The sequence below is a fragment of the Heterobasidion irregulare genome, assembly GCF_000320585.1.
Source record: "Heterobasidion irregulare TC 32-1 unplaced genomic scaffold scaffold_08, whole genome shotgun sequence".
NCBI lineage: Eukaryota > Fungi > Basidiomycota > Agaricomycetes > Russulales > Bondarzewiaceae > Heterobasidion > Heterobasidion irregulare.
In genome coordinates, this window is record NW_009258204.1 from 298,313 (window position 1) to 310,994 (window position 12,682).

At 50.2% G+C, this 12,682-nt stretch overlaps 4 protein-coding genes across 4 annotated transcripts; 1 reads left to right on the forward strand and 3 right to left on the reverse strand.

The window, feature by feature from the left end:
• Positions 1 to 3,422: 3,422 nt before the first annotated feature.
• On the reverse strand, positions 3,423 to 4,298 carry HETIRDRAFT_323693 (uncharacterized protein; the record flags this gene model as incomplete). The annotated part of the gene is made up of 1 exon (XM_009550648.1): positions 3,423 to 4,298. One exon carries the CDS (start codon positions 4,296 to 4,298, stop codon positions 3,423 to 3,425), a length of 876 nt encoding a protein of 291 aa, XP_009548943.1.
• Positions 4,299 to 5,769: 1,471 nt separating this feature from the next.
• HETIRDRAFT_419867 (uncharacterized protein) lies at positions 5,770 to 6,582 on the forward strand (the record flags this gene model as incomplete). The annotated part of the gene is made up of 3 exons (XM_009550649.1): positions 5,770 to 5,784; positions 6,151 to 6,240; positions 6,409 to 6,582. The coding sequence occupies 3 exons, from the start codon at positions 5,770 to 5,772 to the stop codon at positions 6,580 to 6,582; spliced, it is 279 nt and encodes a 92-aa protein (XP_009548944.1).
• A 386-nt stretch (positions 6,583 to 6,968) lies between these two features.
• Positions 6,969 to 9,584, reverse strand: cyp3 (cytochrome P450 monooxygenase 3). Its single transcript, XM_009550503.1, has 11 exons — positions 9,397 to 9,584; positions 9,215 to 9,323; positions 9,131 to 9,157; positions 8,885 to 9,073; positions 8,652 to 8,800; positions 8,345 to 8,595; positions 7,970 to 8,174; positions 7,815 to 7,896; positions 7,490 to 7,759; positions 7,320 to 7,378; positions 6,969 to 7,259 (listed from the first exon to the last, which is right to left on the reverse strand). Coding segments are annotated over exons 1-11 (1,521 nt in total). The 5' UTR covers positions 9,575 to 9,584; the 3' UTR covers positions 6,969 to 7,257.
• Positions 9,585 to 10,034: 450 nt separating this feature from the next.
• Positions 10,035 to 12,400, reverse strand: cyp48 (cytochrome P450 monooxygenase 48; the record flags this gene model as incomplete). The annotated part of the gene is made up of 9 exons (XM_009550497.1): positions 10,035 to 10,113; positions 10,171 to 10,431; positions 10,485 to 10,566; positions 10,792 to 11,059; positions 11,285 to 11,400; positions 11,472 to 11,620; positions 11,684 to 11,887; positions 12,009 to 12,135; positions 12,211 to 12,400. 9 exons carry the CDS (start codon positions 12,398 to 12,400, stop codon positions 10,035 to 10,037), a joined length of 1,476 nt encoding a protein of 491 aa, XP_009548792.1.
• Positions 12,401 to 12,682: the final 282 nt, after the last annotated feature.

A 12,682-nucleotide genomic window follows, 5' to 3' on the forward strand; every position in this document is an offset into this window, starting at 1 on the left:
ATCCGATATGATCTTGTCGGGTAGTCCATATCTTCTCCACGTGTGCTCCAATAATAGTTGGGCCGTCCGGTCTGAGTCAATGTTCTTTAGACATGGTGTGATGACGGCCGTCTTCGTGAATCTGTCTGTTACCACGTGGAGTGAGTCGAATCCATTTGACTGGGGAAGGTCCGTGATGAAATCCATGGTAATCGTTCCAAACGGTCGGTCTGGAATTTCCGTTGGCTGGAGAGGAACCATCGTCGGATGCGTGTCGTTCTTGGTAGATTGGCAGGTTGCGCATCCTTCCACATATTGGTGGATTGTGTTCGATATTCTGGGCCAGGTGAATTCTTGCCCCACTGCTGCTAGTGTTCCTCTTTGTCCTGGATGTCCTGCGGCTAGATTATCGTGGTTCAACTTGATGATGTCTCTGCGTAGTTGTTCGTCCTGAGGAACATAGATTTTTCCTCTGTGTAGGACGAGTCCGTCTTCTTCGTTCCATTCCTGTAGGCCTTTCTTCATGCTTCTTGGGCCTAGCTCCTGGATCTTGGCTAAGGTTTCGAGTAGCCACTTGTCCTTCTGGTTTGCTGTTATGATTCGATTCTTGAGGTCTTCGTCAAAAATTGTGACACCTCCTCGTCCTGTGGCTCTGATGTGCCATATCTCGTGGGGGTCCAGTTCGTCCTCCGTGGTGATTGCGTTGACGTTTGCGAAAGGTCTTCGGCTCTTTTCCGGTGTTTGATCGAAAAGTTTGGGTTCCAAGAGCGTTTCGCCTGAATTGTCAAATTCCACCCCCTCTTTATGGTCTGGACGCCGTGACAGACCGTCGGATTTATTGGTCGTCCCCGCCTTGTGCGTTAACTTGTAGTCGAAACGCGAGAGGAATAACGACCAGCGTGCTTGCCGACGGTTTAACTTTTGGCTTGAGCGGAACCATTCGAGGTTCTTGTGATCCGTCCAGACGTCTACTGGGGTCTCGGCGCCCTCCAAGTAATGTCGCCAAGCTTCGAAAGCTCGAACGACCGCTAGCAACTCTTTGTCGTAGATCGGGTAGTTGCGTTCGGTGGGTGAGAGCGACTTGGAAATGTATGCGCACGGGTGCCATTTCCCATCTGGGGCGACTTGGGATAATACTGCTCCGGTAGCGAAGTCGGATGCATCGCATTCGATGCGGAAGGGGTTCCTGGTTTCCGGCATGACGAGTACTGGAGACGAGATGAATATCTTCTTGAGTGCTTGGAATGCCTCCTCGCATGCCGTCGTCCAGTCCCAACTGCGCTCCTTCTGTGTCAACTCGAATAGCGGCCTAGCTATTTTCGAGTAATCCTTGATGAATCTGCGATAGAAGTTGCAGAATCCCAGAAACGATTGGACCTCCTTGACTTTGGTCGGTGTGGGCCAGTCCATGATGCCGGCCACCTTGATTGGGTCCATTTCCAGATGTCCATGAGAGATGACGTACCCGAGATAGTCAATTTTCGTTTTGTGAAAATGACATTTCGAGGGCTGCAGGTACAAGTCGTTATCCTGCAATATCTGTAAAACCTGTTTCATCGTCTTGATGTGTTCATCCATAGTCTTTGAGAACACCAAGATGTCGTCCATGTAGATGGCCACTCGTCCTGCATAGATGAGGTCCTTGAAAAGCGAGTTCATCATGGTTTGGAACGTCGCCGGCGAGTTGGTGAGGCCAAAGTACATAACCAGAGGTTCGTACATCCCTAGATTCGTTACGAACGCTGCCTTGTGGACATCCTTTTCGTCGATGAGGATGTTGTTGTATCCAGTGTCGATGTCCACCAGCGAGAAGTATTCCGCCTCTGTCAAGAGATCCAGTAGCTCTTGAATGATCGGGAGAGGATACTTGTTCTTGATCGTTATTTCGTTAAGCTTCCGGTAGTCCATTACCGGCCGTAGCTTTCCATTTTTCTTCTTGATAAAGAAGAACGGTGATGCCATGTGCGACTTGGATTCCCTGATGAATCCCTTCTTGAGACTTTCGTCGATGAATTTCTTGAGTTCTTCTTGCTCCATGGGACTGAGGCTATAAAGTTTCGGCCTGAGCGAGTGTTCCATGTCGTCCTTGAGTTCGATCTTGTGATCCCATGGTCGTTTGGGAGGTAATTTCCCGGGTTTTCGTCCTTTGAAAACCTTCCTATAACTCCAATATTCCTTGGGTACGATTTCCTCGAAGGATAATTCGGGTTTTCCTTTCGAGGCCTCTTCTGCCAATTTTTGTGAATTGGTGTGCTTCGTTTGCTTGCCTATTGCTGCCTTGGCAGTCTCCGCCTTGCGTGCCGGTGTATTGGCGACGGAGGTTTCCACGCGATGGATGTCGTATCCTTCCTCGTGGTCGTTGTATAACTCCAGGGCTTCTAGTTGCCCTGTCTCCAGATACCTGACGAGGTATACTCCATCTTCGTCTAGATCCGTGGAAGGTAGAGCCGATAGCGGTCCACCACCTTCCTGGGGCTCCTCTTCTGCCCATGTCGGTGCCGTGTAATTTCTGGCTTGGGGCCTGAGCGAGTACTCCCTGTTCGTGCCTTTGGGTTGCGACCCCCGGATTTTAGGCATTATCCGCGGATGTGGTACTGTAGTGTTTCCCACTTTCCGACCTAGCTGTCCTTTTCCTGGCTTCTGCAATGGGATTGAGTAGTCGCGCTTTCGCGGTACTGTCACCATGCGCCGTACTCCTGGTTCTTGACGTCCTGGTTTCCTGAAGGCCCTTTTTGCCTTGACTGGTCCTCCTATAATGTCGCATGTCGGTGGGCACCTGGTGAAGTGTAGTCCATACGCGTGCCAGTCGACCTCTGGGTTGTGTTCCAGTAACCAGTCGGTTCCTAAAATGACGTCCTCTTTTCCAATTTCGGCAATATAGAATCTTGCCGACTCGATGTGGGCTCCCCCTTGTTCGCCTAGGACTCGTAGTTTGAGTTCTGCGAACCTCGTGATCGGTCCTCCTTTGAATTCCGTGTTTTGGACTGTGTTGACTGGAATGGGGTGGGGAGTCCTCTGCGTCCTGATTCCATGCTTTTCCACAAAGTTGGGATGCATGAATATGCCTGTTGCTCCGCTGTCGACCAGAGCCTGTGTAGCAGCCTTTCGATTCTTGCCTATGAGTTCCGTCTCGATCCGAAGTGATGGTGCACCACGAGTTTTCATTTCGGAGAGATATAATGTGTCTGGATGTCCCTGCTCTTGGTCAGCATTGTCACTGGCCAGAGGAGCGTACCGATTTCCTGCAAGAATCCTTCTCTTCACACCCGCTGCCGGTGGAAGAGACTTTAAAAATCCTTTGATTCGCCGTGAGCGTGTGCTTCGGCGATTTCGTCTGGGTGATGTCCCGTTATCATGTCGCCGTTTACTCCTGGTTTGTCTTCTTCCGCTCGGTATTCTTCAGGCTCTTCGTCTTCTAATTCCAAGGCCCTCATAGTGCGAGGTCATGGAATGAATCTTCCCCGGGCAGGGGGAGGGAATCTTCTTCTGGGTCGGGAGGGGCATTCGCGTGCCATGTGCCCGGTCCTTTTGCAATAGAAGCACTTTCCTTCTTTGTAGAGCCGGTTCCTTTCCTCCGGCGTAAGTCTCTTGAAACGAATGACGTCGACCTCCAATTCGGCTGCGTCTACGTCCATAGGGGCGTATTGGGGCTCCCTTTCGTGACGTGGGGTCGGGGCGAAGTTCGAATAGTAGTTGGTTGGGGTGAAAACTTGGTACTTCCCCTGCCTAAGGTCTCGTGCGCGCATTTCTTCTATGCGCATCGTCTCGTGTCGTTTGGCCTTGGCTACTAGTTCGTCCCATGTCTTCTGTGCAGCTGGGTCTTGATAAATTCCTCGGGCCAACTCCCATTTGAGGCCCCGTAGGAAGTGCGTCTTCTTGGTCTCGAGATCAACCCCTGCTAGTTCGGCGATTTGCTCGAACAACTGGAGGTACGTGTTAAAGGACTCCTTTCCTTGGTTGATCCTGGCCAGCTTGTCTCTGGCATCTGCTGTCTTGTCGAATTCCTCGAAGTCCGTCGAGATCTTTTGGCGGACTGAGGTCATGTCGGTCGTGGGTTTCCACGTGTAGTGGTCCCAATCGTCGTTCGTGTTCCTGGCCTTGGTGAAGTTCCTCGCCCATATCCCTGCTGATCCTCCTTTCATGTAGGACAAGGCGTACGCGATCTTTGTAAACTCGTCCGGGAAGTCGTGTTTCCTGGCGAGGATCATCAGGTCGATTTCGTGGAGGAACTGCTCCGTTCGTTTTCGGTTTCCATCGAAGGGAGTGGGTTTGGCCATAGCCGGTCCTTTGGACTCAGAATCTCTGGGATTCGTCGACATTTCGTTGGACGGGGGTTGGGGATCGTCGGAAGGCTCTCCACCTATATCTGGTTCTTGAGTAGGCTCTTCTTGGGTGCTTTCGTCCAGTGAAAGAGTTCGAAAGCTCGTCTGGGAAGGGGTCTCTTGTGTCGGGGATGTGGTAGGTGTGTTTCTTTGAGAGCGTCGACTTCCACTGGCTGTTTCTCTGGGTAGATTGTAAGGGTGGTGCCTCGGTGAGGTACGATGTCGTTGTGGCGGTGATTTAGGCTTGATTCTTCTGAGCTCGTCTGCGACGATTGCGAGCTTAGTGGTCTGTAGTTCGGGTGCGGCGTGGATTTCCTTCTCGAAGAAGGGTTTCTTGTAGAATTCTTCTTTCCCGACTCCTGTGTAGAATCCGGTGAGGATTCCTCCGATGTAGAAGTGTCGGTTCTCTTCGTCACAATAGACGGTGTCTGGATCGACGTCCTCGGGTAGGTGTTCGAAGACGTAGATCGGGTTATTGTGGTACGGGCGTGGGTATCCTTTCGGTACGATTGGATCAATCTTGGATTTGTTGTAGCCGATGCGAGGCTACTCCTGTGTATACTTGTCCTAACGCTGAGTATATGATGGGGGTGCTGGGTTGATCCCGTTGGCTAAGATGCTACTGTGGTTTTTCCAGGGCAGGGAAGAGTGAGCTCGTTCAAGTGTTAAGCCGGCTAGGCTTAGTCGCGTGCACGTGATGCACTGAGGAGGGTTCCCTGGGCTGAAGCTTATCAGTTCCACGATTGACTCAAGACTTACTGAGTCCTTGACAAGGTGATGGGCAGTAGAGGACGACGAGAGCGTTGAGACGAATCTCTTGCTTCGTCAGACTTCGTATGGTTCTTTAGATCTGACAGAGATCGCGAAGCGTGAGCTGGGAAGGCAGCCAGACGCCGGGCGCAGTGCTGAGATCAAGATGTATACAAAGTGAACGAGCTGAGGCTTCTGAGAAGCTCAGCTCCCCTATATATAGTACAGGACTATTTAGGGCGGGACGGACATATGGTCCGCGCTTCGAAACACTAAGTACTATCAACGATCGACATCAGTAAGCCGCAGTCATCGTTCGTACTCCGCGGCTCGCGAATGTAGCCATGTATAGTAAGTAAATCAAATGTCTGTCCGCATCAATCAGAAGTAAGGAACCGATCGTGATCCAATCAGTAAGCACAATAGAAGAGGGACCGATCACGATCGACGTCAGTCATCAGAACAAAAGGGGAAAGCATAGTAGGTAAGCGTTCATGCATCAGCATGTGAATGATGATCAATCCGAAGCCAAGACAAAAGCGTTCATGCATAAGCATGTAAATGATAACAGTTCGAGTCCGAGTCGAAAGCATTCAAGCCGAAGCTTGTGAATGAGTCGAGAAGAAATGCCAGTGAAATCACGTGCTGAGCACGTGTTAGGACGCGGTCCTAACACACATGGTCCTAACATCAACAATAAGTCAGTGCATATGCAGCAATGCCTGGAGTGGAAGTGAGTGTGAGAGGGCCAGACAAAGTTCAATGGTTATTTTTTAGTAAGCAAGATGACAACCAAGAATGGCAAGGCAAAGGGATTGCAGCAGACTCTTACAGAATGTAGCTTTGATGTCTACACAATAAAGGCCAAGTATTCTCCAATTTGTCCTTTTAAGAGTGACACTTGCTATATAGCCTGACTCCTGACCAGGCAGGATGATTTTTTTTTTCAAGAATCCCTTCTTGAGCAGAAATCAAAAGCTTGAGGTCACATCTGCATCTTTCTTCTGAAGTTCCATTGTGAGCTTAATCCTATTGAGATGGTCAGTTTCTTCAGTCTTTTCTTTTATGGCATGTTCATATTATTCAGTACTAAGGCTAGTACAAGCATTCGTACTGTAAAATTTACAAAGTCAAATTTGAGGATGCAAAGAAAGTGGCACAGCAATGCCTCAATAAGTGTCCTGTCAACGTGATTCACCAATTTTTTTAATCAATCATGGTGGTTTATGGATGCATATCATAAGGGGCTTATAGGGAAAGTGGCAGAGTGGGCTGTATGCAAACAGAAGTCACATAGAAGGGTTGGGCAGTGCACAATGATGTCTGTTGATGCAATGCTGACCTGAGATTGACTCAGATTGACTCTGATGCCATTTTAGGCCTAATTACATTTTGTTTTTTTCGCTCAAAAAATTGGCCACCCCCATTTTACCGTGGGAAATTCCATAAAGGGCATTTTTTGACTCCTTTTGCTTCCCTGAGTCCGAATCTGAACTCAGTTTGTCCCAAAAAATTCCGCCTGGGGAGTTAGCAAAATTGTCGACTTTGCTTGTCCGGCACTGTACTGCGTTCCAAGACTGGTTCGCGCCAGTTCGCGCCGCAACTGCACACGTCCAATAGCCTATCGCTGGCATCTCTGGCCCCGAGCCTACCGCGGGTTTCGGCGCAACCATTGCTCCCGAGACGCGTACTGTCTCTTGCCCGTCGACGCCTGTCGACGCTTGCTCGCTCGTGCGTTTTTTGCAGCCATCGATCAGGAGAAACGGTTGATGTGAGATCGATTACCCCGGTGCCTACGCGTACCCTGGTTTGCCCTCACTTCCTGTGCCCCCTTCGTGCAACAGGCTGCAGGCGAATGTAGAAACCTACGCTCGCGGACTCTCGCACCTTACATTTTTACAGCACAACGTCGGCCTTCGCGGTTTTAGATGCACATATTAAATCTGCACTGCCAACAGGGCAAGTACATTTACCGACGACGCAGGAATGCGAAATAATTATAGCCGTCGTTCTTTATCCCATCGCGCTCAATTTTGCCCTACTCGTTTCTGAGCTTCATTCCTGTCTCTGACGCCGAGGCATAGCACTTCCACCTCAGGCCTCTACTGTTTATTCTCTGATACACGTATGCTGGGCGCTTTATTCAGAACGGAGCGAAGGGGGAAAAGGTGCGTTGTCCTGCAAGAAGGCATCTTATAATTCGAGTTTCTGAAGATCCCTGAATCAGGATGGTCGATCGCGCTGAGAGTGCAAGAAGAGTGCACCCACACAAAGTTGGCCGATGAGCATGACGAAGCTGGATCCGGCACTGGAACGGTAGCGGATGCCTGCACAGATGAACGATGAGTTGGCCTCCATAGTATAAGGATAAACGATCCAGAAGAAGCCCGCGATCCGCCGGCAGTGGCAATCGCCTAGTTCAGTAAACAAGTACTCACGAGATGAACCCCGACGCATACTTGTCCGTAGTTTCGACCTCGTTCCCGTCCTCATCGAGCGCTTTCGAGATGTTGAACCTCGCGAGGACCGACACGACCGCGATCCATACCGCCTCGCGCGCCATGTACCGCCCGGGGCAAATACGTCTGCCGAAGCCAAATACGGCGTCGGGGAAGGGCGCGCCGTTCGGTTTCGAGTCGGCGGTGAGGAAGCGCTCGGGCTTGAAGCGGCCAGGCTCGGGGAAGACGGTCTCGTCGTGCAGGATTGCCCTGGAACAATTTGTGAAGACACGCACCGCGAGTAAAGACAGGGCGCAAGACGCACCAGCTGTTGCCGATGACGACGGAACCTGCAGGGATGAAGTACCCGTCATACACATCATCGCACACCACTCGATGCGGGATAGCTAACGCAGCCAGCAGTAATACCATTCCTCAAATTAGCGGCCGTCGAGATTCGTTGACAGATAGAATTCGCACCGAGAGGCACGGCAGGATGCCATCGGAAGACCTCCTTGACCAATGCACCGATATACGGAAGCGCTGCCTCGTCCGTAAAATCTGGGAGGCGGTCGGTTCCTACGACGCGATCGATTTCTGCTTGGGCTTGCTTTTGTACCTCAGGGTAGAGGACCATGGCGAGGAAGAAGGTTTCGATGGACGAAGCGGTCTGTACGAGACAACACTAATCAATTCATAGTCTCGAAAAGACCATACAGACGTACGCACCGTGTGCGCGCCAGCTTCCAACATGTTTCACGTAGAGTTCAGAAGAACGATCGTTTACAGGAGATCGACTCACCCAAATACATCGTGCCTGTCGTAGACTTTATGATGTCCTCATCGACATACGACTCTGCCCCCGCCGTGCGTTGTTGCTGGATCATACGTGACGCGATAGATGGGATTCCCGTCCCATTCATCTATAGGATTCGAAGATACCAATGTGCCCGAGGAGTATATATTCCTATAAGGCGAATCTTGACTCACGGTCGCGCCCTTCGCAGCCCGGAATGGGATCTCTAAACCTCTCGGCGCAGACATCGCACAGTCTTCCGCCTCTTTCCGAAATGAGGAACCGGGGATCCACGTAGGGAGCTTTGCCACTGTCCACGCCGTCAGCGATGTGATAGCTATGGAGGGCCGGAATGCTAGAACACACAAAAGGGGAAGGTATCGAATATGCCCGCCCCCGGGGTGCACCCCAAAGTCATTGCTTTCAGGGATTCCTCCGCAGAGCCAATATACGGGTCGTTCTTTGGCTGTACGTCGATTCCGTATGCGACCTCGAATATTGTCTGCCCTGTCATACTAATAGTGCACGGCAGGAACAGAACGGAAGACGAAGATAGGTAGGTGAATAAACATTCACCCGTATGGGGAACTCTCACGTACTGCCTTATGTGCGTCATGAAATCCTTCGGGGCCTCCAAAAGTCGTTGCAGCAGCTGGCGCGTTGCTTTGAGTTGAATAGAGCGGAACTCCAGCGTGGCCGCAGGGTGTAGATACCGGTGGGATTCTCGGCGCATATTCCGCCACCGTTGTCCATACCGCGAGAAAGCCATCGTCCAGTCGAAGTTGAGACTGGATTTCACAGTTAGTGATGCAGAAAGCGACAAAGCGCGGCTCCTAGATACGCACAGAACATTCAAAGCCACAAGGGGTGGCCTATCGCGTGGACAGTAGCTGAGATCTGAGGACGCCATTGGGGATTTACGGACATACCTGTCGGAATACAGCGACGACCGTCTTTCAAACAGCTCTTTAGCGGCTTTTTCCGAGTTCAAGATGATTATATGTGTCCCGAGTACCTCCGCATGCACGATGTCGGATCCTGTGTAAATCATCAGGATATCGCAATCAATGTATGTGGGTCGGGCCTTCTGGTAGTACGGGAAACCACCAACCAAGTTCTTTCACCCATTTCTCGTACGCGATCCACTCGTGACTTTTCGGCATGTCCAATGCATTTCCTATGACAGGATAGCCTTTTGGCCCAGGGGGAAGAGGATACAGTGATTTCTTTCTGCGGGCGTAGAAAGTGCCGACCAAGCACAGGACGAGAATCGCGACGATATCCAACATATGTGCGTCGTTGATCTCTGGAGATCAAAGGAGCAGAGACATCCTTAGACTTGCTTAAATCATGATCGGCGTATGCACACATGAGCATGAGTCACTTGCTGAAATCTTTTGTTCTCGACAGTTGAGAACAACTGAGTCCGTACATTATAGTCATCTGGTCAAAACCCCTCTAACTCAGACAGGATAAGATTAACGAACACCCACTGGCAACAATAAGGGATGCTAAACATAGACAAGGACTCCACGTACCTGTATTTAGACTGTATCTAGATTCGGACTGTACCTGCATATCAATTGTTCACTGACACACGTAGAACCGAATGAAACACGTATCACTGCTCTATTGCAGATCATGTTGGCCCTGGTCTGACTGATGCTCTCCAGTTTAAGATTGTTCCATAACAGCTGTACATCGGTTGCACTACGGGACGATTTCCGACGCTGCCTGGGCTGGTCTTCCCTACATCTCTGACCCTCGTATCAGTTGCTCTGAGGCCATTGACCTCGGTCGGATTGCGCACTTGAATGGAACCGGATACCTAGAACAATAAGCAGGCCATGAGCGTGTTAGCTGCGGATGAATGCCAGAGACGCACGAGATGAATCCCGGTGTATACTCGTCGGTAGGCTCGATTTCGTTCCCTTCTTCATCGCGTGCCTTCGAGATGTTAAATGTCGCAAGGATTGACGCAATGGCTATCCATAGAGCGTCGCGCGCCATGTATCGCGCGGGGCAGATTCGTCTGCCGAATCCGAATGCGGCGTCAGGGAAAAGAGTGTGCTTAGGGTTGGCGAGGAAGCGTTCAGGCTTGAAGGGGTCAGGGTCGGGAAAGACGTTTTCGTCGTGTAGCATCGCCCTAAGATATATGTTGTAAAGTGCGAGAAAGTCAGACGAACTGAGGGTACGTACCAGGTGTTGCCTATGACAATCGACCCAGCGGGGATGAAGTACCCTTCATAAACATCGTCGCAGACGACCCGGTGAGGAATCGCTATATGTGCATATTAGCAACAATTAACATAAGGCATCTTGTCCTCGACTCCTGTATGTCTGTATTTAGCCCCGAGTTTCTCCCGGACAAGATAGAAAATCTGGGCCATAAGTGAACCCCTTAAGAGCTGCGTCTTCGGAAAGGGTGCTGACACTGGCCCACCACTGGCATTACGCCGTGCGGATCACATCTTTTCAGAGATATCGAGATTCAGGAAATACGAACCGAGAGGGGCCACTGGTCGCCATCGCAATACCTCTTTCATCAGTGCAGTCACGTACGGTAGCTCACTTTCGTCCGTGAAATCCGGTAAGCGGTGTGTCCCGACGACGTTATCAAGCTCAGCTTGGGCTTTTCTCTGCGCTTCCGGATATAGGACCATGGCTAGAATGAAGGTCTCGATTGCCGATACAGTCTTCAAAAAACCAGTTATTTTATAGTTAGTAAATGAAAGAGAAGAAAAAAGAAGAGGAGCGTACTGTGTCTGCGCCAGCTTTCAATGGGTTGGGAAGTAGTGAGAGAGGTTGCGTATATGTGAGAACAATGAATGCTCACCCAGATACATTGTCCCTGCTGTATGCTTGATGAGGTCTTCGTCTGCAAAGGACTGTATCATCTGTGACATTACCGATGAATCTACAATCCCATTTGCCTGCAAATAGACCAAATGAAGCCTCCTTTATCGATCATTCTCATGCGATAGAGATTTTCAGCTTACAGCAGCATCCTTCATGGAACGGTACGGCTTCTCGATTCCGTGCGAGACAGAGATCGCCCACTTGTCTGCCTCTCGGCGGAATGAGTTACCAGGGACCCACGCAGGGAGCTTTGCCACTGTTTTCAGGTTCAACCGTCTATTGAGCGATAGGAAAACGAGAACAAAGATGGGATGTGCAAAGACGTACACATGGGAAAGGTATCGAACATGCCCGCTCGTGTAGTGCTTCCAAATGCGAAAGCTTTGAGCGCCTCTTCTGCGGCCTCAATATATGGGTCATTCTTTGGCTGCACGTCGATTCCGTACGCGATCTTAATAATCGTCTGCCCTGCCATGCTGGACATCGCATTCCACATAAGGTCATACCACGACTCGTGGTCCATGTGAAGAACTGCGTACTGTCGTATATGTGACATGAAATCGTTTGGTGTTTTCAGAAGCCGGTACAGTAGTTCCAATGTCGCATGGGACTCGATTGTATGATATTGGCACGCAGCGGTGGGGTGAAAATAGCGGTGGAATTCTCGACGCAAATTTCTCCATTGTGGACCATATCCGGAGCTTGCCAATGACCAGGCAAAGTTGAGACTAGATTTCATTGAACTTAAGAATAGATAAGAGTGTAAGGGGATGTGAGGCAACGGTACGTACAGAGCATTAAGAGCTATCAGTGGCGGCCTATCATATGCAGGTTGATTAGATTCTCAGCGTTTGATGTGATGACTGTTGGTCACTAGTATACCTATCAGAGTAGAGTGACGACCTTCTTTCTAATAGCTCCCTCGCCGCTTTCGCAGAGTTCAGGATTATCAGATGTGTCCCAAGAGCTTCCGCATGGATGATATCAGAGCCTAGATCAATCATTCAAGATATGGTCAGTGTCGCCAATCTCCTCGCGGGAGTTGGAGCATATTGAAGGCACTAACGAAATTCTTTCCCCCACGTCTCGTATGTGATCCACTCGTGACTTTTAGGTATGTCCATAACATTACCCAAGACAGGTAGGCCTTTTGGCCCAGGAGGGAGAATACACGCAGATTTCTTCCTCCATGTATAGAGTATCCTTGCTACAAATAACACTAGAACTGTAACGAGATTGAGGGCATGTGAATGCATGTTAGTGGATGAAGTGGATTGCCTCGTGGGAGTGCGATTGAGGATGTTTTCACAATCTGCTTCCAACGACAAAAAATTCAAGGTCCGATGATCCTGGTAAATGCCCGGTGAAACTGTTTGACATGTGTGCCGCGCCCATACAGGAACATAAATCCCAGTAAAGGATGTAGTGATGTCATAGCAGGTTAGAAGTACCAAATAATGGTGCTGTAACTCAGTTGTAACTCCACATGCGCCGTGCGTCGCTTCTCGCGAGAATAGGTTAAGGTCTACATTCGCAGT

Coding starts and splice junctions, on each gene's coding strand:
- cyp3 (XM_009550503.1), bottom strand. CDS start 9,574: ATGTTGGATATCGTCGCGATTCTCGTCCTGTGCTTGGTCGGCACTTTC. Junction 9,158..9,214: donor TCGTCGCTGTATTCCGACAG/GTATGTCCGTAA, acceptor TCCACGCGATAG/GCCACCCCTTGTGGCTTTGA. Junction 8,801..8,884: donor TTCATGACGCACATAAGGCA/GTACGTGAGAGT, acceptor GTGCACTATTAG/TATGACAGGGCAGACAATAT.